At 40.3% G+C, this 25,703-nt stretch overlaps 2 protein-coding genes across 2 annotated transcripts in view; one reads left to right on the top strand and one right to left on the bottom strand.

The window, feature by feature from the left end:
* The window catches only part of cog6 (component of oligomeric golgi complex 6), a 28,818-nt gene extending 27,080 nt beyond the window's left edge, over positions 1–1,738 (bottom strand). Inside the window, exons 1-3 of the mRNA XM_077565738.1 lie at positions 1,134–1,738; positions 238–381; positions 74–145 (exon numbers count right to left, since the gene is read on the bottom strand). Coding sequence (XP_077421864.1) covers positions 74–145; positions 238–381; positions 1,134–1,274 — 357 coding nt within the window. The 5' untranslated portion in view covers positions 1,275–1,738. The remainder of the gene's footprint in view (positions 1–73; positions 146–237; positions 382–1,133) is intronic.
* Positions 1,739–2,551: 813 nt separating this feature from the next.
* The window catches only part of LOC144052017 (LHFPL tetraspan subfamily member 6 protein), a 58,973-nt gene continuing 35,821 nt past the window's right edge, over positions 2,552–25,703 (top strand). The window contains exons 1-2 of the mRNA XM_077565742.1: positions 2,552–2,923; positions 4,618–5,107. Coding sequence (XP_077421868.1) covers positions 4,723–5,107 — 385 coding nt within the window. The 5' untranslated portion in view covers positions 2,552–2,923; positions 4,618–4,722. The remainder of the gene's footprint in view (positions 2,924–4,617; positions 5,108–25,703) is intronic.

The raw sequence follows: 25,703 nt of genomic DNA, 5'->3' as shown, positions 1-25,703 counted from the left end.
TGTCAAACACAAGAGTCACAAATGAAAATTTTAAAATGACAATCATTGAACAAAAAGATGCATTTTGCCGTACCTTTAACCTGCTGGTCATCTCCGCACAGCAGGTGCTCATGGCCTGAACGTCCTCGTGAACACTCTCGAGCTCCTGTGGAATGAGAGAAGGAAAAAAAAAACTGAACAGTGAATAATTGGGGTTAACCCCATCAACACGTTCAACACACTGGAAGCATCTATTACCTCTTTGACATCTTTAAAAATCCGAGCAAAGTCCTCGTTGATGGCCAGGCTCCTCCGCTCGATGTCACCACGCAGGTTCCTCCGTGTGCGCAGGCTGTTCTCTGTGAAAAAGGCTGACAGAGCCGTCAAGGCCTCCAGCATCTCCTGCATTCACGCCACAAAAGAAGGCTGATTGATATGCTGACTCAAAACACTCAATGTCAGAATGCACATTTCAAGGTTAACTTTACCTAGAGGCATGTTTAATTATTAAAAATGTCACAAACAGAAAAAATACAATTCTAAAAAATCCCAATTAACATAATTATGTATACGTCCTTAACTCTATGACCAATTATTTCAATCAATACTTAGTACCTGTAGAGCATGAAATACAAGACAAGTCATGCAACACTGACTGAAAACAGTTGTGATATACTGTAGTATAAGTACAACAAAAAAAACTTTTTGCTTGCTTAATTGCGTTTTTAATCATATTCCAAATTTCGAAGTGTAGTTTGTCCAAGTGAGCTTGCCGTACAAACGTAACAGATCCTGTTCCGTATGCATTACTGCTGCCTAAACCACAATTTAAATATGATTAACTAGACCAAACAGGTTCACTATGAATACCGAAATTCATCAATGTTGCCAATTTTGCATAAAAAGGGCGAAGAAGAGCAAACCAAGAAATGAAACGAACTCATTACGTTTTAAACTGTAAAGCACTGGATACGTAGTCTTTTCACAATAAATATGTTTACTAGAAAGTTAAATTTTGTTACGATCACTGTTATAAGAATAAAACAACTGGATTTTTACGTTGTGCGTAACACGACATTCATACAAGCTATCTTGCCGAATTAGCCACCGCTAGCTCGTTTAGCACCCAACCAAAAGCTCAACAGCAGATTTACCTTGTCATTGTCAAGCCGCGTCTCCAATATTTTATTCAGCTTCCTCGACAGCGGGTTGTTGGGCTGAGGCGTCGCGTTTGTATTCTTTAACAAAGCAGCAGAAGAGCTGTCGACTGCTGAGTCTACTTTAGCGTCAGCCATTGTACATAATCAAGCGTCTCTCCTCTCCACGTCAACTGCTTTTGTTTTGGTCCGTGGAGGATCAACGTCCGGTCAGTGTGTTGGGGAACAAAGACAACAATAATAAAGGTTCCGCCTCAAGATTAATTAATTTGTGCCCCCTTCCAATATTACAATTCGCTTTGTAGTATAATAGAATGTTATATTAAATTAAACGTTATTAATTAGTTGAATGTTATCATGTACTGTTCTGAATACATATAATAATAAAAAGTTTAAGGGAATCCAGTTGTACAAACAAAAATAATTAAAATTTGATTAAGATGACCTAATTCACTCAAGCAATTTCAAGCAACTTTCTGAATTTGACAATCCCACAGCTACACAACAAAAATATCTTACATAATGAATATTTCAATATCACAATAATACATTCAATTAATCCGGTTAATCCAAAAACAGATGAGAAATCCTGAATTGATTGTATTTTGTAATCAGACCACATGCTGCGCTAATCTGAACACAAAATTCGCTGGTATTTAAATTCAGTCCAAATGGAATCATTATTAATATTATATAACACTGTGATCTAACAAAGGGGTAATCCACTGTGCTTTATACAAAGAAGATTGGAGTATTACGTTGCAGTAGCTGCAACAATATTTGTTGTTAGTTGTGGTGGATTGTGGTATTTGGATAAATGAGCAGCAATATATTAGAATAAAACAAATGTCAAATTGAAGTGACAATTATTAGCTTTAACAACGAATCTCACTTCACAGTGCTCGATTTAGCAATTACTATTATTTCATAAGATTGTGATATAACAGAGATAATATACTGGGCTTTATGCATTAAGCAAGGGAGAAAGACATTGGTATTAAGGATACATACAGTAACAATGTTTTTTTTTTGTTGCTTTCTTTTGTTGCAGTTTCAGAGAGGTCTTCATTTCACAATACACGTATAGGCCTACATGTCATTTTTTGAGTGTTTTATTTGTGAGGGGGTGAAATATTACGACTAATGAAAAATGTTAAACAACACTGCGCATTGTTAGCTTTATTTTAACACTAAACCGCTTCCCACTACAGTACAATCAAAATTGTAATGAACATTTTTACTGACATACTTTACATACACGTTTTAGCTAATTTTAATAAAAATCCCGACTCCTCCGTTTGTTTGAGTAATCAAAGATATTCACGCGCTGGCACAATTTAAAACTTTGTTCTACAACAGTACAAATGAAACGTCAGTGTCGAAGTGCGGCAATGGATTTTACGAGGTGTCCTTGAACGCCTCGTGACACGTTCAGGGACCGCGAGTAGCAGCGGGTCCAGCCCCTGGGTGGGGATTGGCGTGATTGATGGTCACCTCCTCAGAGGCGCGTACGCTCTCGCCCGCTCCGCGCATTTGTCACTCGCCCCGGCGTCTTTCCCCACGCGGACACGCAGCCGCGCTTTCATCGATCACGCGCTCATCGTTAAACGTATCGATGAGGACGAAGTGACCTGGGAAAAAATCTTCGCGTCCAACCGAAGGATTTTCTTCTAACCACCCCCTCCCGTCGATTGTGGAAAAGTTTCCAGCGACCGCAGCTGGAGTCCGCGGCTGGGAAAGAAGCCGCCGGCGAAGAGGCGCACTTTACTCCCGAGCTCTGGCAATATGTAAGGCCGTCTTCTCTCCTCTCCTGCGAGTCATTTTATATTCTTTATTATTAACATTCCGACGGTGTGAGCACTGCGATAAGTCAGCGCTGAATCACTTCCTGCAGGGGATGGTGTGTGTGTGTGTGTGTGCGCAGTGTACAGCAGCGCTATGTAAACATCCACTTTATGTACCGTTACTGTATGCCACTTATAGGTCACTAAACAAACACTTGTACTCACTGTTTTGCGGGGTAGAAAAGCATCACATTGGAGATGTCTGAATATTTCAGGTAGTGTTTTTACGGTTGAAGTTTCACGAGCTTTCTTGCACTCATGCACGTGTGCACAATAATTATGACGTATCATGAGAATTCATCAAACTGAGAAAGAGGGTAACGGAAATTGCAGAAGATCAATACTAAAAACAAATACAGTAAAACCACAAATAAACTTAAAAAAAAAGCCTGTAAAACTTTTCTTTTTTTTAAATAAAGTCTAATCCAATCTATTATGCTGTATGTATGACTGACCTGTGGGGCTCTATGGGATCATTTTAAAATATAATGATGATAAAAATAATGAGATCAAAGAATTGATTTCTACAATGATTCACATATTTCTGAATGAAATCGATTGCATTAGACCGGCTGTCTACCTTGTGCCGCAAAAAGTTGGGTCAAATTTGGGTCACAAAGTTATTAATTTGACCCAAATATGAGTATGGGTCACAAACTCTAAAAATAGTTGGGTCAAAAATAACCCGACTATGGGTAAAAAATGGACCGATTCTCTACTTGGGTCTATTTGACCTAACTTTGAGTCAAGAAATGGATCTTTTAGTGTAAAACAACTCATAATTATTGGTTAGATCCTTTACTTGGGTAAAAAAAAAAAAAAAAAGGAATATTTTGTATAAAACAACCCATAAAGTGGATCGGTTAATTTTGTATCCATAATTGGGTTACTTTTGATCCAACTGTTTTTAGAGTGCAATTTGGTGGCAGAAAACCGATCTAAACTCAAGGCCCTCTCAGACCAAGTCTAAGTGCTGGCACAAGGTAGACAGCTGGCCATATTTTGGGGGAAAAGTTATTCATTTGACCCAAATATGGGTAATGGGTCACAAACTCTAAAAACAGTTAGGTCAAAAATAACCCAACTATGGGTAAAAAATGGACCGATCCTCTACTTGGGTCTATTTGACCTAACTTTGAGTCAAGAAATGGATCTTTTAGTGTAAAACAACTCATAATTATTGGTTAGATTCTTTACTTGGGTAAAAAAAAAATATATATATATATTTTGTATAAAACAACCCAGAAAGTTGGTTCAAATTGACCCATAAAGTGGATCGGTCCATTTTTGATCCATAATTGGGTTACTTTTGATCCAACTATTTTTAGAGTGCAATTTGGTGGCAGGAAGCCGATCTAAACTCAAGGCCCTCTCAGACCAAGTCTAAGTGTCGGCACAAGGTAGACGGCTGGCCAAATTTTGGGGAAAAAAATTATATAAAATATAAAAAATATATATTTATTTATAAGTCAAATGAATAGCCCCCCCCCCCCCCAAAGAAAAAAACAAAACAAATAAACCCCAAAAATTGGTTTCCATGCAATTTTAATAGAGCACTGATACTTCTCAAAAAGTAATGTCAAAAAAACCAGCCATAAACATAATATAAATCTGCTATTTCCCCTTCTCGCCGTCAGGGCCCCGCAGCCGCTGAGGAGGTGAAGACGTCTCGCCCTCCTTCCCTCAACACCTCCCTCCAGTAACTCTCCTTCACCGCCATTCCCGCCCGCGTCCGACCCCACATGGCGTCCAGCCTGACGTGCGCCGGCGCGGTGTGGGCGTTGCTGTCCCTGCTGTGCGCCGCCGCTTCCTGCGTGGGCTTCTTCATGCCCTACTGGCTGCTGGGTATGCAGATGGACAAACCCGTGTCTTTCGGGACCTTCCGGAGATGCTCGTACCCGGTGCGCGACGAGGAGCGCCAGGCCACCGTCATGCTGGAGCAGTGCGGCCGTTACGCCTCCTTCCACGGCATCCCCAGCCTGGAGTGGCGCATCTGCACGGTGGTGACGGGCGTGGGCTGCGGCCTCCTCCTGTTGGTGGCGCTGACGGCGCTCATGGGCTGCTGCATCTCCGAGCTCATCTCGCGGACCATCGGTCGCGTGGCCGGGGGCATTCAGTTTGTCGGAGGTGAGTGTGTGTGCTCTGATTGGGACTTTTCCAACAGTTTCCCCAGTGTTTGTGCAAGGGATGAGAAGGAAATTCTATTCTCAACTTTTTGGACAAAAATATTGGGACTCACGGATTGTTGACTGACCAATGAAAAGTGACATACCCAAACAATCGCTGGTGCTCCTTGGTCATTCTACCTGTCAATCATTTTATCCCAGTGGGTTGATTTTATCACTTTGTATTGGTCGACCTACACATCAGTCAGTCAGTCATTTCAAATACTACCAGTAATTGGGTGGTTTTATCACATTTCATTGGTCAGTCTACACATCAGTCTTTACATGTAGCACCAGTGATGATTGACATAACAGACTGACCAATGGCATGTGATGGAACCAGTCAGGTGCTAAATGTCATGACTGACATGTTGACTGACAAATAACTGACATCTAGATTGCTCAATGACTGACATTTCAACTGACCAATGACATATGGTTGACGTGGCTTGGCCTATGACTGACATGTGCACTAACCACTAACAGACATGTGGACTGACCAATGACAGACATGAAGACTGAACAATGACTAACATGTAGACTGCTCAATGATGGACATTTAGACTGACCAATGACTGGCATGTTGAATGGCCAATGTCTGACATGTGGACTAGCCAATGACCGGCATGTAGACTGAACAATGACTGATATGTTGACTGCTCAATGACTAACATTTAGACTGACCACTAACCGACATGTGGACTGACCAATGACAGATTTCTAGAATGCTCAATAACTTGACATTTCAACTTACCAATGACATGTGGTTGACGCGGATTGGCCTATGACTGACATGCATTAACCAGACACAGACATGTGGACTAACCTATGGCTTACGAAGACTGAACAATGACTGCCATTTAGACTGCTCACTGACTGGCATGTGGATTGACTAATGACTGACATGGACTAACCAATAACAGACATGTAGACTGCTCAATGAGGGACATTAAGACTAACCACTAACTGACATGTGGACTGACCAATGAATGACATTAGGACTCACCAATGACGGATATGTAGACTGCTTAGTGGATTGACCAATGATTGACGTGGACTAACCAATGGAAGACATTTGGACTAACCAATAACTGACATGTGGACTAAGCAATGATTGACATGGAATGGCATTCGAGACATGTAGACTGAACAATGACCGACATGTAGACTGACCCACGACTGATATGTAGATTGACCAATGATTGGCATGTGGACGAACAAATAATTGACATGGACTGGCAAATGAGAAATGTGGACTGAACAATGACTGACATGTGGACTGGCCAATGTGGTGCAATGTGCTTCTTCCGATGTTTTCCTTTGCATTGTGTGACTCCAAAGCAGCTGGCTTGTCACTTAACTGTGCCTTCTCGCTGGTATGTGCGGCAGCCGTGCTGGCGTGCGCTCAAAAATGTTGTTTTTACTTCAAGTGGTGTCCAGAAGTGTCATGTGACTTGCGTCTGTGGAAAGGAAGCCCACGCTGTGCCTTCTGAGGCCAGACTTGAGCTCTCCTGCCATCAAAAGCCTCTTTTCTGTTGTTGTTGCCAGTTTGATCGACGCCCTCGCTTTTTGTGCGTGTGCGTACGCTTTTGTTTACGTCTGTTGGCTGTCTTTATGCACATGTGAGGGGCCGGTCGGTCTTCGGCGAGGGCTTTGTGGCCTACTTTAAGACGCTGCAGCCCTCTCATTAACTGGGCGACGCTCGCTCGCCTGCTCGCATTCTGCGGCTCGCCGCGCTGCTATTTGCAATCCCCGTCACGCCGCTCGGCTTGGAAAAGTGACAGCCAGGCAGGTTGCGGACGGATTTGACGGAGCGTGCGGATGGAGATGACGATAAGGACCACCGTGGCCCGTTTTGAAAAAAAAGACGCGCTTGCATCACAGTAGCGACATCAGTACAAAAAAAAATAAACACACTCGTACCTCCACATGTTTAAATACCAGGCAAGTAACGTGACTGACATCTAGACTGACCAATGAAACGTGACAAAAACAACCAATCGCCGGTGATGCATGCAATGATTACAACTAGACTGACCAATGACGAGTAACATCAACAAACAGTCACTAGAGCTCGACTGACCAACGAAGAACAGGAGATGTGACCCAACAAACACAGGTCGAACCACTGACATATAGACTGGCCAATGAAGAGTGACATCACCAACCAGTCACCAGAGCTCTATGTCATGACTGATATGGAGGCTGACCAATGAGGAGCAGGTGACATAAGTGACGAATCACCGCTGCTAAATGTCACGACTGACATGTGGACCGACCAATGAAAAGTGATCATGACTAACTAAATGGTGGATGTGACGTTGGTAAAAGATTTTAATTTTGGGTTTTGGAATTTTCATTAAGGCTAGTTTTTATTTTTGTTTGTTTGAAAACGTTTTAAAAATTCAGCTAGTTTTAATGAGTTTTTATAGCTGGTTTGTTCATTTTTATTTTTGGGAAAAGCATTTAGTCAAATGTTTTATTATTTTTTAATTATTTTTTTTGAGGAGTATTTATCAGATGCAAGATAAAAACAAAAACGGTCACTAAGTAATGTGTAATTAAGTAAACTAGAATTCTCAAATAACTGTTTGAGCTTCTTTCTGTATGGACATTTAATACATTAAACTTGAATCCTGAAAGCTTATGTGTGATTTTAATCTCGACAAAAATGAAAACAAAGGACATTTTTGCTATAATTAAGTTAATTTTAGTCAGTTTTAGAAACGTAAAATGTTGTTCAAGCATTTTATTATTTTTTTTACAATAACCTTGCTGTAGCTGAGGTTAATAAATGCCGTGAAATCTGGCTTTCATGTCGGGGAAGCTCATTTCAAGCTAACTTGCTATTTTTAGTTAGCGGATAAAAAAAAAAAAAAAAAAAAAAAAAGCAATACGCTGCTCTGTCTTTTCTGCAAATTTTCCTAAATCCAGTCACGCTTGGCGGCCGAGTGGTTACAGTACAAAAGTGTGAGCGGGGGCGCGGCAAGTGAGCTCAGATCTTTTAAAAGCAGATGTCTCGCAAGGGCTCATTGGAAGTGACACAATCGGGAAGCTTGGCATTGTGCGGGCGCAGACGCGGGGGATGCCGACGATTGGAACGCTCCGTGTCATGAGAACGGCAGCGGGACCGTTGGCGTGGGTGGCGTTCCTTTCGGAGTTTTTTTTTTTTTTCTTTTTCCCATCCCGTCTCATTAATACAATGACAGCCATTGTTGTTTTGCTACATTTAGCAGTGTTGATGCGAAGGCCAAAATGTCCTCTTGAGTGTGTTCCGCCTCGCCGATCAAAACTCCAATGACGGACTTCAAAAAGATTCCTTACTCGGATTAGGTTGTTAGGGTTTTGGATCCGCTGGCTTCCCCCTTTCACGATTCTCCCTGCAGAGCCTGGCATCGTCTTTTTGGGGAAACACAACTTTTTACACCCCTCGAGGGTTCTCTAATTGTGCCCTTTTTGTGTTTGGACTCTCTATTTGCTTCTAATGACTGAACTGGAGCAGAGTGTCAGGATGTGTTAGGGAGGAAAGGTGGAAAACGGGTTGCACTACTCAAATGCGACCAGCAGGGGCGCTGCTGATTCTGCCTCAACTCATTCACTGGCATTGACTAGCTATAGACGTCAAACATTTATTTGAACAATTTTTATGAGTTTAACATTTTTTTCCATTTTTGTTAATAGTATGAAAACCAAAAATTTTTTGAATTTTTTTTTTTGTACATTTAGAACATATATAAAATTTGTGTGAGTTAACTAGTGTGAGTCATGCGATTAATTACGATTACAAATTTGCCCCCGATGCCCCTAATTTTTAATAATCTTTTCTTTAAAAAAAAAAAAAACATTATTATTTTTTTATTTTTAATAATGTTTTTTTAAAGAAAATATATATATATATTTTGAATATTTTTAATTAACTTTTATTTAAAAAAATATATATTTTTAAAGAAAAGATTATTAAAAATTAGGGGCATCAGGCGATTACAATTTTTTTAACTTAATTAATCGCATGACTTCACTAGTTAACTCACGATTAAAAACAAATTTGATATAGTTTGTGAATTAGTACTTGTTAATAATTATCATGATGTTGTATTAGCATAGTTAGCATTAGCTAGCACTAGCTAACACTAGTGGCCTGGTTGTTCAAAACTTTTTTTTAAACCACTGAATAAGTCGATTTAACCGCCTGTTAACTTTAACGGCACATTTATCTTGTTCAAAACTCGGTTACTGTTAATTTGACGTTAAAAGTTAACACTTTAAGGACAGCTGCTAACTTTTTAACCGTGTGGTTGAACTCTCAATATGAACTCTAGATGGCGCTTGTGGCTCAATCAATCAATGAAGACTAAGTGAAGCAGCTTTGAGAAAGAAAAAAAAAGTCGTGGATGGACTCATTAGACAAATAAGGAATAAGATAAGTCTTAAATCTGCGGGGATTGCTTTAATTGAGATTTACGGAAACAGATGGTGCTTGAGGAGTTTGGTTGAAAACATCCACGCAGTCACTCGTTGGCACTCGGTGATGAACGATGCATGAAACAAAAAAGTGTGCTACGGGAGAGCTTTTAAAGGCTTCTTTGGCTTGTGCGATGGCCGGGCGCCAATTCGAAAAGAAAAAAAAGATCGCACATGAAAAATATGCAAGAGCGCCATCAATGCTGCGTTACGCCTTGAAATCGGCTTCGAGTTGGCAAAAGTATGCACACTCTATACTTAAGTATAGATGTATTCACTATTTTGTAATAAGACATCAGAAAGTACCGATACATTGCTTATAAAAAGTCTACACACCCTTCTTCAAATACCTGTTTTTGGATGGGAAAAAAACTAGACCAAGATTTACTAGCTTGTAGCATGAAGTCATAAAAGCCACTTGTTGATGTACTGTAACTGTGTGCGAAGTCGTTTTGAATCAAAAACGTAAGTTTTAGATTAGATGGAAAATGTTCAATATTATCTGCTGGCAAAAGAAATGTAAAAGGGTCAAATATTGTCCTAACTAAAACTAGACAAATAAAATGATGTTTTCTTGACTAAATTTATAAATGGCTGATAAAATCAACACTGGCAAACTAAAAATTCCCAAAAAAAACAAAAACAACCAAAACCAAAATTCAGTACTAGCATGAACCAACTAGTCACTTGTAAAAAAAAAAAAAAAAAAAAAAAGATTGGGAATTGGGAAAACAGTCATCGCAGAGGTTGGAAAGCCTATTTTGACAAAGTAAGGAGCTCAAATGTAGGCGTTTTTTTTTTTTTTTTTTACTTCTCACCACAGATTTTTAGGCCACCATAAAAAAAAAAAAAAGTGTTGCGTTGTGTCAAGGCGGCGTGCAACAGGGTTGTATTTTACACAGCCGTTGCGTCCTTGAAGCCCAAATGACAGGCTATGATGGGATGCAGACAGGAAGTTGTGTGACATGCACATCCCGCAACCATGTAAAAAAAAAAAAAAAAAAGAAGTCCAGAGCCGCGTATTTATGTATGCGTCGTAAATTTGGGGTTGTAACTCTAATTTTGTCTCTCCGGGGGGAAAATTGAGAGACCTCGACGGACGGCGGGCCGAGAGGATTTATTATAGATTAGAGACATTAAATGTGTATTAAATTACACGTGACCTCTGGGTTGTGACGGTTCCCGCATGAAATACGAGCGGCGGACGTGGACGTCGCGCATGCAGGCCACATTTGGTCACAATTCCAGATTCGAGACGGCGGATGCTAATATGATATGTTTACGGTACATTGTGGTTTTGAGAGCCGCGCAATTTTCAGTGTGTGCGACTCAAATAAATCTTCCTCTTTGGGATGACATTGAGATCAACTGCGACCGTCCACATTTTTACATGTCAAACATGTTCGGTTGTAGAAAGTCCATTTAAACGTGACGACAAACAATTTCAACATTTGGATGGTTTTCCGTAGCAGAAGCAGACATTTGTATACGTTTTTGATTAGGGTGTAGGGTTTTAGGACTGTGGGTTGCGTTTCTGTGTAGTGCTGTCAATATCGACTATTTTTAGTATCGATTAATCTATCGATTATTTAAACGATTAATCGGATTCATTTTAATTTTGCATTTAAGTGTACTACAAAAGCATTTCCCCTCTGATTAATGTTTATAAGCCAGTGATTGATGTTTATTTCGCATTTCGTATTCATATAGTGTTAAAAAAAAGGGGGGGGTGGGTTGATATTGTGCTATGTTAGCGGTTTGATCATTGTTTTCCAAAGTCAAAACAGATGTCTGCAAATGTCTTATTTTGATTAAACATAGAAGATAAGAAGTCTCCATTCATTTAGGACTGCAGAAATCAGTCAACAATTACTGTTTATATGCTGAAATGAGAGGATTTGGACAATAAAAAAAAAAAAAAAAGAGGCTCCAAACGATTACAGGGAATCATCGATTCAAGTCGGATTTCACCGTTAAAGTCGATATTTACATCAAAATACTTTGTACAGTAATTTTAAAAAACATATTTTTGCGAGCGGGAAGATGCCGGAACCAATATTTCTTGTTTCCGCACGGACATTCACGAGCGCCGAAACGACGTAGGTCGCGTATGACGGAACTCGAGGACTCTCAGTACTCGATTAGTAAAATGGTTGTCGATTAATTTGGTAATCGATTACTTGGCGGTAATCGATTGATTTTGGCAGCCCTAGTTCGGTGTTTGGGGGATAGGGTTTGGATTAGAAATGAGGATTAGGGGTTAGGAAATTAGGATTAGGGGTTAGGAATAGGGTTAGATTTAGGACGGTTTGTGGGATTTTGGTTGGATTCAGTTTTGCATGTTTGACTTCAGGCCCCGCTCTACTCGTCTCTCACGTGATAGCAAGACAATCCAATCAACAGCGATCTGATTTTAATGGCTTCACTCGAAAACAATCCTGGGTTGTGTGGGCCCAAAGCGAACGAACACCCGGGTCACGTGCTGGGCTGTGATCCGCACACTTAAAAGACATGTCAGCACGTTCCAGATGGACCGCCTTCCGTACTCTCGTTGCCAAGCGCTCTTTGGCACAGCCGGCCTGCTGTCCTGTTTTTCAAGGCATACCAGCACAGCCGGCCCCTTTTGTCCTTTTGCGAGCACTGCCAGCTGGATCCCGCCAGCGCCGCTCGACGCCCCCGAGCGTCCACACGTACGTTGCGGTTCTTTCCGATAAAGAGCTCATCGTTGTCGCTCCGCTGACCTTTTGCGAAGACCGGACATCGTCCTCTTAGTTACTGTTGCTAAGCCAGACAAGTTGAGATGAATTTGTGCAGTGAATTCAATTCCTCAAATTACGGCGGAGTTCGATTCCTACGCTGGCGAATTTCAATTTAAGGCAGATTAACCCGTTAAAGTCGATATTTACATCAAAATACTTTGTACAGTAATTAAAAAAAACAACATATTTGTGCGACCTGGGAAGAGCCGGAACCAATATTTCGTTTTCCCGCACGGACATTCATTGCTGACGGACGGCAGAGCGCCGCTCTGAGAACGGCGCTAATTCAAACTTAACTCGTTCACTGCCATTGACGGCTATAGACGTCCGAAATTCATTTGAACTATTTCTATTAGTTTAGCATTTTTTCCCTAATTTTGTTAACAAGAGTATGAAAACCTATTTTTTTTTTATTGTCGTAGAACAGATATAAAAAAATTTGATTAATCGTGAGTTAACTGCGATTAAAAAATTGTAATCGCCTGACACCCCTAATTTTTAAGAATTTTTTTCTTTAAAAAAAAGATGATTTAAAAAATAAATAATATATATGTTTTTTTAAAAAGAAAAGATTATTAAAAATTAGGTGCATCAGGCGATTACAATTTGTAATCGTAATTAACCACATGACTTCCCTAGTTAACTGCCATTAAAAATTGTAATCGCCTGACACCCCTAATTTTTAAGAATTTTTTCTTTAAAAAAAAGCTGATTTAAAAAATAAATAATATATATGTTTTTTAAAAAGGAAAGATTATTAAAAATTAGGTGCATCAGGCGATTACAATTTGTAATCGTAATTAACCACATGACTAGTTAACTCACGATTAATCACACATTTTATATCTGTTCTAAATGTACCCCCAAATTTTTTCTAGGTTTTCATACTCTTGTTAACAAAAATGAAAAAAAAAAGTTAAACTAATAGAAATAGTTCAAGTGAATTTTTGACGTCTATAGCCGTCAACGGCAGCGAACGAGTCAAACACGGAAATGTGACGTGACGAGCCGACATCCGCAGATGCGCGTAATACCAACACACATAACTTTAAAATGGCGTGATTGCGGTGGGAAACGACCGAAAAAGAAGGTGCTACGGACGAGTCGAAACGACGTACGGGGTCATGACCTCTGTCTGCCTTGCGCCGTTATCGGCCACTCTGCGCCGGGTGCGCTCGTCCGTCTCCATGAGACACGAGTAGATACACTCCGAGGTGCGAGATTCTCCCACAGACAAACACTTGCATCATTTGTATTCCCGCTCGCCGAGTGATGATGATGGAGCGCTCGGCCTCATCGACCATGCACGCGCGAGAGGGGGGGAAAAAAAACGATGAGAGTGGCGAGCGAGAGAGCAAACACTCGTCCTTGCATGTCTACTTCAAAGTCGAGCTTTTTGGGAACATTTTGCTCGCTCGTTTTCTGCCCACTCGGGGTTATAAAGTGGACGCCGCTTCGGTTTGAAGATGGATGGCCCCAGCGGGCACAATCCTGTCCTGTCCAGTCCTGTGCTGGTTCTCAAACTGGGGTCCCTAAAACCAACTGGGGTCTCACGTGGTAGTTCTGTTTATGATCAGGAGGTTGTTCGAAAAATGGATCTACTGAAAAAGGGGGTTCAAGTTTGAGAAGCGCTGCCGTCGTGCAGCACAAGGTCGATTTCTCGCACCCTCCAGGAACACTTTGAGGCAGGCCCGTCGCCTGCACTCTGTGGAGCCACAAAAAAAAAAAAAAAAAAAATGTCATTGTGGAAAAAGTTGGCATTGTAAAAGGTTGTATTGGAAAAGAAAATAAAAAACACACATTTTTTTGTATTATGATCTTTTTAATTGTGAATCTGTTTGTCATTTTGACAAAAAAAAAAAGTCCATTCACAAAGAAATGATGGTAAAATGACCATTTACTGCAAATTTCTCAGTAAATATTTTTTCTCTCCATTTTTTTCAGGTTTTAAAATTTTACATTTTATGCCATCAAACAACAGACAAATATTTGTGAACGTATTTTAACAATCAATCATGTTTTTCTAATGGAGTTTTTTTTTTTTTGTAAAAGAACATAAATCTCGCGTGTTTTACAGTTACAGTGATTTCATGTCATTTTACATTTGACATAATACTAGTAATAATAATAAAGTTAATTTGTAATGCACTTTATATTTCAAAGAAACCTCAAAGTGCTACAGATGAGCGTTTAAACAAATTACAGTGAATAAAACCGTTAAAAAACATAAAATCTAACAAAGACACACAAAAAAATGACTGGTAGGCCTTTAAAAAAATGTATTTATTTTTTTTCAAAACGTACATGTAAAATCTGAGTTTATTTTTGTATATATATTTTTTTAATTAAACAGTTTTTTAAAATAAGGAAAAACACTGTAAAATAAAATTAAGAAAAAATAAAATCCAAACATTTTTTTACAGCGTGCCTACTCCCTCCCCATGGACGCCGTTCATCCCGCCCTCCCCCGAGCTTCCCCACCGCCACTTGGCGCGACTTCAGCCCGCTTTCAACCTTCCCACCACTTTGTCCTCACATTGAGCCGCTGTCCAGTCACCCGGAGAGGACTCGGGTGCAGACGGAGCGGCAGAGCGAGGGGGGGGGGGGAAACGGGGCGGAAAGCTGCCGCGGTCCATCAGCGGGGATTTTCTCGCGCCAAACAGGAAGTGTGACTGAACTAAAGAGTTGACAGAAGCGAGCCCTCTCTTAAGTCCGTCCGAACCGGCGGACGGCCGGCGTGAAAACGAGACTGTCAAGCTCATGAATGAACTGTCAAGCTCCCCCCAAAACGTGGTAGTCGACCCCAAATTCAACTCATTGCTGTCTTGTTCTGTTTACGAGTCAAGCAGGTCGAAGGTCATTCACACATTTGCTCGGGATGATTGTGGCCGAGGGTTCGCACGTCAAACAATTTGTAGCCTTCCGCTGGCTTTAAGCGTGATAAACGAGACCATTTGTTGAAGCTGTTGGCGAGGTACGACGGCTAATTCCAAATGAGTGCCTTGCGGTGGTGGTGGTTCGAAGGCGGTGGGTCGCAGTCAATGCTGATGATAATAATAATAATTAAAGCTGACAGCAGCGGTAAACAGGCCCTCGCGCTGACGCCGCGCGGCGGGATTTGGCGTTAGCAAAAATGTTAGCGTTGTCCATCTGCGTCGAGATGGGACAACATTCCAAACGACAAGCCCTGGAATTCATCCAAAATGGCCGCTTCAAGCCAAAATGGCCGCTACTGCGTGACAGACGTGTCCACCCAATCACATTTCAGTCAGTCAAACTGGCGTCAGGGGTTTCATTTGCTTTGACTTTCTGAGGAGCGTCCAAATGATGAATTTCAAGCCGTCCTCGCCCATTAGATGACGTTTATAAAAAATAAAAAAAGCTTTTGCGATTGTGGCTCATTTGGGCGAATTCCCTCGTTAGCAGGTTTTTTTTTTTATTACAGGCCACATGGCGGTTGTAATTGCGGGTGTGGGCCGACCGGACGAGTGAAACGGCATAAATCGACTCGTCACACTTCAGTACGTTTCTCGGTTCAGTTCACACGACTCGCATTGAGGGAATAAATAACACGCAGAGCGTAAACAGGACCGGATTTAATGATTCGGTGACAATGAAACACCAACGGCATCAATTTTAGGAAATGACGTTATTAGTTTGTCTTGTTAGGAAATTGTACAAATTGTTATGATCTAAAAACACTAATAATGACATTTGCTATCGTTTTAGCTTGAGCTACGATAGCGTATTAGGGCTACGTATAATTATTGATTTATTTTTTTAGAAAGTGGGGGCAAAATTTTTATATATATATTAGGGGTGTTAGAAAAAAATCGATTCGGCAATATATCGCGATATTACAATATTACAGCGCGCAATTCTCAAATCGATTCAATACGCGGCCGAATGAATTTTTAAACATCCATTTTTAAAAAAAATTGACCCATAAAAACAAAACATCTTAGGGTTAGGATTCTCACATTAAGCGTGGAAGAATGTTATATTAATGGAACATTAAGCCTTAATATTTGATTTCAGTGCTGTTCAAACATGAAACAAATGTTGACTGCAATCCTGAATTTTCAGATAAATACAATTTTCATACAAATCTTACAGTGTACATGTACAAGTTTACTGATTAGTATTTTCAAAATTTGAGTTAAAAATTTTTCTCTCGCAATAATCAATTTATAGATTCGTATCAGGATTAATCGGTATCGAATCGAATCGTGACCTAGGAATCGTGATACGAATCGAGTCGCCAGGTACGAGACAATTCATACCCCTAATATATTTGTATAACTGAAATGTGGGGCTAGGTATCGATTCTAATTTCCTCAATCGATTCGATTTCAATTCACAAGAGTTCAATTCGTTATTTTTTTTGATTTGCTTAATTATGGAACATCAAGTCTTCTTAAATATCAAGGACATGATAAAAACTCTTTAAAAAAATTTGCGGAGGAAGTAGCTGGCTAAATGATTTAATGTTATATTTTTACAACATTTTACCATCGGCATCAGCAAGGATGAGATGAAAATATTTCAATAATTGTAAAAATAAATGAAAAAGATTCTGAATTGTTTTTAAGTCCACTTTCAAAATCATTTTTTTAAAAATAAATTTATGGGAAAAGAGATATATAAAATAATCAATTCATGGTTTTATGAATTGATATCAGGCTGGAAAAGGAAATCGATCCGATATCGATTATTCGATTATTTAAAAAAAATTTTAAAAACAGCCCTACTGGAATGCGATATTCATCCACAAGACAAATTCGCCGTTGCTGTCGTCTCCACACTGAGAACGACGCGCGGCAAAACACAAAGTCTCTTCCCTGGAATTCGGTCACACGTTCCGTCTCATTAGGATCAAAGAAGACGGAAGGCCCGCGTTTGACCCTTCAATCAGGAAGTCGAGGCCAACACATGAATACGTACGGATGGGCCAGATGAGGTCCAGATACTCATTTAGTATTCATTTGCCGTTCGACAGTCTCGGGGGCACCGAGCCTTCCACACTACAGTTAATTATACCCGTGTTATTCCCGGCCAGGGGTGGAATGTGAGGGTTGCTGCTGCTTTTGTGCTGGGGTCAAATATCAGGCCGGTGAAATGGAAGACGGGTTAAGCGGGGAGACGCTTCTGCAAATATGGTGCCGCGCCGCCATGTTTAACCCCAAACACGGCCGTATTCATTTACGTCGTGCCGCGTTTCCCGACCGTCAATTACGCTTAGATGAAAAAGGCTGAGCCCCCCGTCGGAGGTATTAAGTCGGGGAATTATGCTCGCCCGTCCCGCGTCGGGCTCGGCTCGGTTGTGGTACGACGTGCGCCAAGCAGAAGTATTTATAGACGTTCTACAGATCACATCAGATGGATTGGCTTGGCAGATATTCTGCATTTTCATGCTTGGTTTTAATGTTATCATTTGCGATCGATGTGAACTCCCAGCTATTTTCACTGAAGCAACCCCCTTTGCTCCCAGCTGTTTTACTGAATTTTGACAGATTTTGCAAGGCCAACACAATATTGTGTTCTATTGCTTTAAAAACATGGAACCTACCAAAAGAAAGATTAGAGTCTCTTCTTTTATCAGGGAAAAAAGTATATTTCTATCTGTTTCCGTTTTGCAGCAATTAGCATTCGAATATAGCTAAGTTTCATAGTTATTCACATTCCTGTTGATTGGATCATTGTCAAGTCCAGCGATCGGTGATTGGCTCCAAAATCCTGATCGTGTAAAGCCGATTATTTTGGGTAGTGCTGTCACTATCGAATAATTTTAGAATCGATTAATCTTTCGATTATTAAATCGATTAATCAACTAATCGGATTCATTTTTATTTTGCATTTACGTGTACTACAAAAAGCATTTTTTTCCCCTGATTACTATTTATCAACCAGCTATTGGTGTTCATTTTGTACTTTGTACGAATTACGATTAAAAAAAAAAAAGTGTGGATTGATGTTATACTATGTTACCGATTCTGTCATTGTTTTTTAAAGTAAAAACAGATGTTTGCAAATGTCTTATATATGCTAAAATCAGAGAATTTGGACAATTTTGAATTTAAAAAAGTGGCTCCAAACGATTACTGAAATATTAAAATAGTTCATTCATAATTTGATAATCGATTGCTTGTCGATTAATCGATTCATTTTGGCCGCTCTAATTTTGGGTGAGTTTAACATCCCTCCACAATTTGAATTTTACAGAGAATTCCATTTTACTGTAAGTGGCGAAATGTTTGTTTGAATTTCTGGAACACATCAATAGTCCAATTTGGGCTTGTGATGAATCAGTACACGATCACACGTTTTGTTCTGACCGCTGGTTGGATTTTCGCATGTTCCGGTCGGTGGCACGCACGCCTGAGAGGAATTTTGAGTCTGCCGGCGTTGCTGCTCGGCGTGCTGAGAGGCCAACGTCTCACAGTGTGTCCTGAGGAATGCTGGGAATTCGGGGTGGCGATATTGGACGGGGGGGGCTGCCCCTGCCCCCGCCCCCACACTTCCTCCGCGCCGAGATTTTAATGAGCTCTCCTGCATGGATGTATATTTCACGGACTCGCTCTCGCGGTGATACTTGCCGGCTTTTTGTTGTCTTGAACAACATCCTGACGTCTATATTTAGCTAAAAAGCCGGGTTCGAGAGCCTTAACAGTTCATCTCTAGACTCTTTTTTTTGAAGCGGCATCAAAGACACATCGGGGCTGTAATAAGCACAACGCGAATCCCGTCATTAGCGCCGAGTGACAATCCTTGTCTTTGTGCCGCACGGCATTATTTCTCAGGCGGGGAAAAGAAGACAGGCTGAGCACGTCGAGGGTATTTTTGTGGGAAGGAGCTCTCTGGAGCGGGATCCCAGTTTGGCTTTTTTTCCTTCCGGACCCCTCCTTCCAGCTGGGTGGGCTCTTCCCATTATAGGATCTGCCTTTCCGCATCACCCGGACCAGAAGGAGGGCGGGTAAACAATTCAAGCCGTTCCCCAGGGTGGGTCCTGCGGTGGTCAGCGGTGTGTTGAAGCATCACCGCCTGCCTTTTTTTTTTTTTTTTACACTCCCTGCAAGCACGCCAGGGATGGGAAATAAAGTACAAATATTTTGTTATTGTACTTTAAGTCGATTTTTCAGGTATCTGTACTTAACTCATTCACTCGCAGCCATTTTCACTGAAGCAACCCCCTTCGCTCCGGGCCGATTTACTGGATTTTGACTGATTTTGCAAGGCCCACAGAATATTCTGTTCTATTGCTATAAAAACATGGAACCTACCAAAAGAAAGATTAGAGTCTCATTTTTCATCAGAAAAAAAATTATATTTCTATCTTTTTCCGTAAGCAATTAGCATTCGAATATAGCTAAGTTTCATCATTATTCACAAATCTGTTTATAACAGTGGGGGGAAGAGCTTTTTTGCAACATGGCCCTGGTTGGTCTCTTATACTCTGCTGCCACCTGCCGGCCTTTTTTTTTTTTTTTTTAACAACTACCATTGCTTTAAGCCACCCTTTCAGGTCAGAGACTGCATCAAAGCTTTCTGAATGCGCTAGCATAAAATTTTATTTATTTTTTTTTTTTTATAAATATGGTTTTGGGAGTGAAGGACAAAGTATTAAAAAACGTATTTAGCCATTTTGGGGTTTGAACGAGTCCAGTATTTTTGTGTCGACCACAGCAGATTGACTCCAGGTCCGATGTATTAGCATAAACGTCACGCTTACTAGCTTAGACAACAACATGCAACCTAACTTAATTTAGGCGCCATTTTTTTTTTGTACACAAATACCCGTACTTGCACGTAAGTACAGACCGCGAGTACCCTGAAGCGCTCGCGTTGAGCGAAGCCTGCGCCACCTTGTCGACTGGCCCTCCGCTGAACCCCAAAGAGGAATTAGAAGCAATTCAGCTGCGACAGCGAGACGTAAACAGAAAGGAGAAAAAGAGAGAGAGAGAAAAAAAAAAAAGTCCAGCGTTTACAACAAGGGAGTCCGATTTCCCGATATCATTCTTCGGATTCCGAGTCCGAGCTCAAACATAAGTCATGTTGTCATTTGTCATTCTCCAATAGCATCGAGAGCCGTCGCAAGATCCGACACTGGAAATAAAACCGGGCCTGCGGCCGGACAGAACCTAGCGCGACTATAAACAGCACACAAGACGTCCTGCAGCCGTATTTGTATGCGCTCAGCGAGCTAATGCCCAAATATGGACCTGTTGTGCATTTGGCGGAAAATGTTCGGAAGCCGTGAATGCGACTTAAACCGTTGATGCAAGAAGTAGAAAGCAAATGAAACATTCCAAGATCAGGATTTTTTTTTTTTGAATCAGGCCCAGTCGCGAATAATTGACAGCTGCCTCCAAAATGTTTTTGATTGCCTAGAACAGTGGTTCTCAATTTTATTTGATTTTTTTTACTAAATTTTTAAGCCAACGACCACATGACCAACTTCAACATACAATAGTTGTAGTAGGATTATTGTAAGACAATGTAACATTATGCTTGAAACATCAACGCTGTGCTTATATAGAGAGAGGAAAAAAACGACTGCACTCGAAAAAAAAAAAAACAGAAAACCCACTATGGGTCAAAAATGGACAGATCCTCTACGCGGGTCTATTTGACCCAGCACAAATTTGGTTATTTTGTATTAAACAGCAGAGAAAGTTTGGGTAAATAGACCCATAAAGTGGATTGGTCCATTTTTTTTATCCATAATTTGGTTACTTTTGACCCAACCGTTTTTAGTCAGTCATCAAAAATGGACCAATCCTCTACTTGGGTTGATTTGACCCAACTTTGAGTCAAGAAATAGGTCTTTCAGCATAAAACAACTTATAAATATGGGTCACATTCTTTACTTGGGTCAATAAATTGGGTTATTTTGTACTAGACAACACAGAAAGTTGGGTTGAATTGACCCAGAAAGCGGATCGGTCCATTTTTGATCCGTAATTGGGTTACTTTTGGTTTTAAGAGTGTACACTGTAAAAACTTTTGGGTCAAAAATAACCCAACTATGGATCAAAAATAGTCTGTCTCTTTTTTTATCCATAATTGGGTTATTTTTTACTTGGGTCGATTTGACTCAACTTAGAGTCAAGAAATGGGTCTTTCAGCATAAAATAATCCATACATTTGGTCAGATCCTTTACTTGGGTCAAAAAATTGGGTTATTTTGTACTAGACAACACAGAAAGTTGGGTCGAATTGACCCAGAAAGCGGATCGGTCTATTTTTGAGCCGTAATTAATAATTAAATAAAAAAATAAAAAATTAATTTTTTAGTGTAAAACAACTCATAAATATTGGTCACAATCTTTACTTGGGTCAAAAAATTGGGTTATTTTGTACAAAACAACCCCGAAAGTTGGGTCGAATTGACCCAGAAAGCGGATCGGTCTATTTTTGAGCCGTAATTGTGTTACTTTTGGTTTTTAGAGTGTACACTCTAAAAACAGTTGGGTCAAAAATAACCCAACTATGGATTAAAAATGGACCGATCCTCTAGTTGGGTTGATTTGACTCAACTTAGAGTCGAGAAATGGGTCTTTCAGCATAAAACAACTCATAAATATTAGTCACATTCTTTACTTGGGTCAAAAAATTGGGTTATTTTGTACAAAACAACCCAGAAAGTTGGGTCGAATTGACCCAGAAAGTGGATCGGTTCATTTTTGATCCGTAATTGGGTTACTTTTAGAGTGTACACTCTAAAAACAGTTGGGTCAGAAATAACCCAACTATGGATCAAAAATGGACCGATCCTCTACTTGGGTCAATTTGACCCAACTTTGAGTCAAGAAATTCGTCTTTAAGCGTAAAATAACTCATAAATTTGATCAGATCCTTTACTTGGGTCAAAAAATGTGGTTACTTTAACCCATAAAGTCAGTCCATTTTTGATCCATAATTTGGTTACTTTTGACCCAACAGTTTTTAGAGTGTAGAATCCGCTGTAGGTAAATTTGTGCAAAGTGAGTTCCCTGTACTTGCTTTTTTTTTTTGTCATTCGAAGCCGTGTGTTGTCAAACTTCCAGCACGGCGAGTGACTGCGTTGTCTGCTGCTCTATTTTTGAGCGGCACGACAACACAATTCTTAGTTCTTAGAGCGAAGCCAAAGCAGGGCTTGATTTAGTGTGATTGAGCCGGCGGCCTGCGTAATCACACGTTGCAGGTATAGCGGGAGCGGGAGATGCCTTTTGCGTGTGTGTGTGTGTGTGTGTGTGTGCGCGTGCGTGAGGGGGGGGGGGGGGGGGGTTGAACTGATTAAATGCGTGTTCTTCTCTATCTTTTGTGGCCGAGACGGGCTAATGGCAACAGCAATCTTAAGAGGTGAAATTGCAAACCTTCCACAGCGTCCATCCGTCTGCTTTGTGTTTTTCAACCTAAACGAAATCCATTCATTGGAAAGAATAAAAGCTTTTTTTTTCTTTTCTTTTTTTTTTTTTAAAACTACCGCAGCCCTTTAATCGCGTCCGCAGCATATTGATTACCCAAAGCCCCCGCGAGAGCCTTCTAAAGAAGCAATTCTAAAAACAAATAAAAGCCACGAGCCCAAAGTCATTTCGACCACAAATTATCATAATTTAATGTATAATCAGAAGATTTTTTTCCCCCCCCCCAATATGTAGTTAGGATGGACATCTGTGGAATTTGGAAAAAACTAAATAGATTGGTGCTAAAAAAATATTGACAAAGGTTGGGCTTGACCAATGAATCGATATTTATCATTCCCATACATCACATATGATATTGTGATTTTTATTCTCCGCACTTTTTTGCCGTGAAACTTCTGATTGACGCCATTCAAATTTAAACTTGCTTCAAAAATTCACGCCTCTTACAATATTGGCACAATTGAACGCTAATTGAACTTGCATACATCGTTTCCGATTTTTGACTCAAAACATACGTACGCGGTACATATCGCGATACTTTATTATTATATTGCATAATCAATAGCACGGTCGACATAGTGGTGGTTATCACCTCTGCTTCACAGTCAAAAGGTTGCAGGTTTGAATCCCACCGGTATGTGCGGATAATTTAGCTTCTTTCAAATATGGTGCTCACATGAAATTCAATTTAACATAAATGTATATGAGCTGTTGTGGAGTTTCTGCAAAGGAGAAGTTTAGGAGCAGAATTTTTCTTTGGAACGCAAAAAAAAAAAAATCAGCTTCAGCTGGATCCCACGAGGCTCAGCACCCAAATGAGATACAGCTTTGTTTCACAGGCAAACAATTTATACCGTCACAACAATTAGGCTCCTCTTGTCAGCTATGTATGGCATGTCAAGGCTGCGTGTGGCATAACAATCGCGCACTCGCGAAGGCAAAAACAATCATTCGCCGTGCGTATGTGACACGAATGCGAAGAAGTAACTCAAATACAGCGGAGAAAAACCGGAGCGCTTGATTAAGGTACTGTGATGCCCTCGCATGTGGGCAAGGAGAGCCACAGCCACCAATGCAAGGAGCTGACAAAACCCCCGCCCGCACAGACGCTCACACGTTTGCTGTTAGTGTGTGTGTGTGTGTGGGGGGGGGGGATTGTTTGCCCATTTGAAGTGTTGGCTAACCAGCTCCGATTGTTGCGGTTCGATTACTTCTGTCTGCTCTTCGAATTTGGCGACACAAAAGTTCCCGTCAGCTGAGCGCGGTCACATACTGGTGTGAGTACGAGTAGTGAGTGACAGCTGCTACCCACCCAGCTTGGGGGGGGGGGGTTGATGGGGGGGGGGGCACCAGTGAATGTCCCTGATTGTGTGAACATCCTTGCCAGCGGTCTCCGCCATGTCTGGAGTTCATTTTGTGTTGACTTCCTGAGGGGCAGAAGCAACAGCTGAGAAGCACGTGAACTCTTCCAGCTGAGATGGCAGGATTGTTGTTGAGAGTTTTTTTTTTTTTTTTTATAGCTTAGTGGTAGCTTCATTTAATTCACTGGTTTTGTTCTGTCCTGTATTCTAAATGTGTTGCTTTTATTCTTGGATTTTTGGTTGAATTCCCAAATGTTGGCCGCGTTCTGATGGGGTGTCGTGTATTCTAAAATCAGATTTGGAATTTCGGGGTTGTATTCTGAGACATTTGCTTGCGTGGCACAATATTTTAAGATAATTGGATGCATTGCAAAATTTGGAGTCTAAAATGTTTTCTGTATTTCAATTTTTTTGGGTTGCATTATGGAATGTTTGGCTGGAAGTATTTATTTATTTAATATTTGTTTATATTGTGAAATTTTAATTGTTGTCCAATTTTTTTGTATTCTGAAATGTTTGGTTGTATTACAAAATATTTGGTTGTATCAACAACGGTTTTGTTGTTTCCTGAAGCATTTGATTGTTTGCCGAATATTTTGGTTGCATTTCAAAATGAATGGTTGTATTCTGAAATTTGAGGCTGTTTTCCACAGTTTTGGGGGATATTCAAAAATGATTGATTGTATTCTGGAATGTTTGACTGGTTTTCAGAATATTTGATTGAATTCTGACATTTTCGGTTGTGTTTCAAAATTATTGTTTGTGTTGTGCAATTTTTGGTTGTTTATTAAAAATAGTTTTTATTCTTGAATATGTGGTTTTGGATGCATTCAAAACGTACTGGTTGTATTCTAAATATTTGGTTCTGTTGTACAATTTCTAAGGTTGTATTTGTGGACAATTGTGCTGGTACAAGTAATCAAGCAGGGGGACGTTTGTCTCTATCTGCACTCGGGGTGAGGCTTGACATCACACTTTGCTGCTTCAGCCGGCAGTAAAAGCACAAGACCAAAGCAAACGAGCACTGATTGCATGCAAACGGCTCTTTTGTCTGCCCGTAAATCTTAGCGGAGAACAAACCCCAGCAGTTTTCTGCACTGCGCACCATCTAACACCACCACTACCAATACTCTTAGCACTAATACTACTATAGTGGTACTAATTTTCCCAGCTCAAGTCAAAGGTAGAAGAACTCTATTGTCACTGCATTATACATTACTTCATGAGAGTAAAAAATAAATCATAAATCAAGATAGTTGTAAGTCAAGTTTCCACGTTACTGCTACTACATTTGGAAACTAGACTAAGTGCAATTTCTGCAGAAAATGCGTGGGAATGCTGGAAGCTGAATGCTAATAGCTGAATGCTAATAGCTGAATGCTAATAGCTGAATGCTAATAGCTGAATGCTAAGATGAACGCTTATGAAGTAAATTGAAAGATAAATTATGTGACATTTACAAACTATTAATTATAGTTGAAAATTTCATTTACTTAGATGGAAAAATGGAGCTAATGATATGCAATGGAAAAATGAAAAAAAAAAAAAACACTCAATAGCGCCATCTAAGC

Source organism: Vanacampus margaritifer, chromosome 5 (genome assembly GCF_051991255.1).
Source record: "Vanacampus margaritifer isolate UIUO_Vmar chromosome 5, RoL_Vmar_1.0, whole genome shotgun sequence".
NCBI lineage: Eukaryota > Metazoa > Chordata > Actinopteri > Syngnathiformes > Syngnathidae > Vanacampus > Vanacampus margaritifer.
The sequence above is the reverse complement of the archived record's forward strand: the minus strand, read 5'-3'. Positions and strand labels throughout refer to the sequence as shown.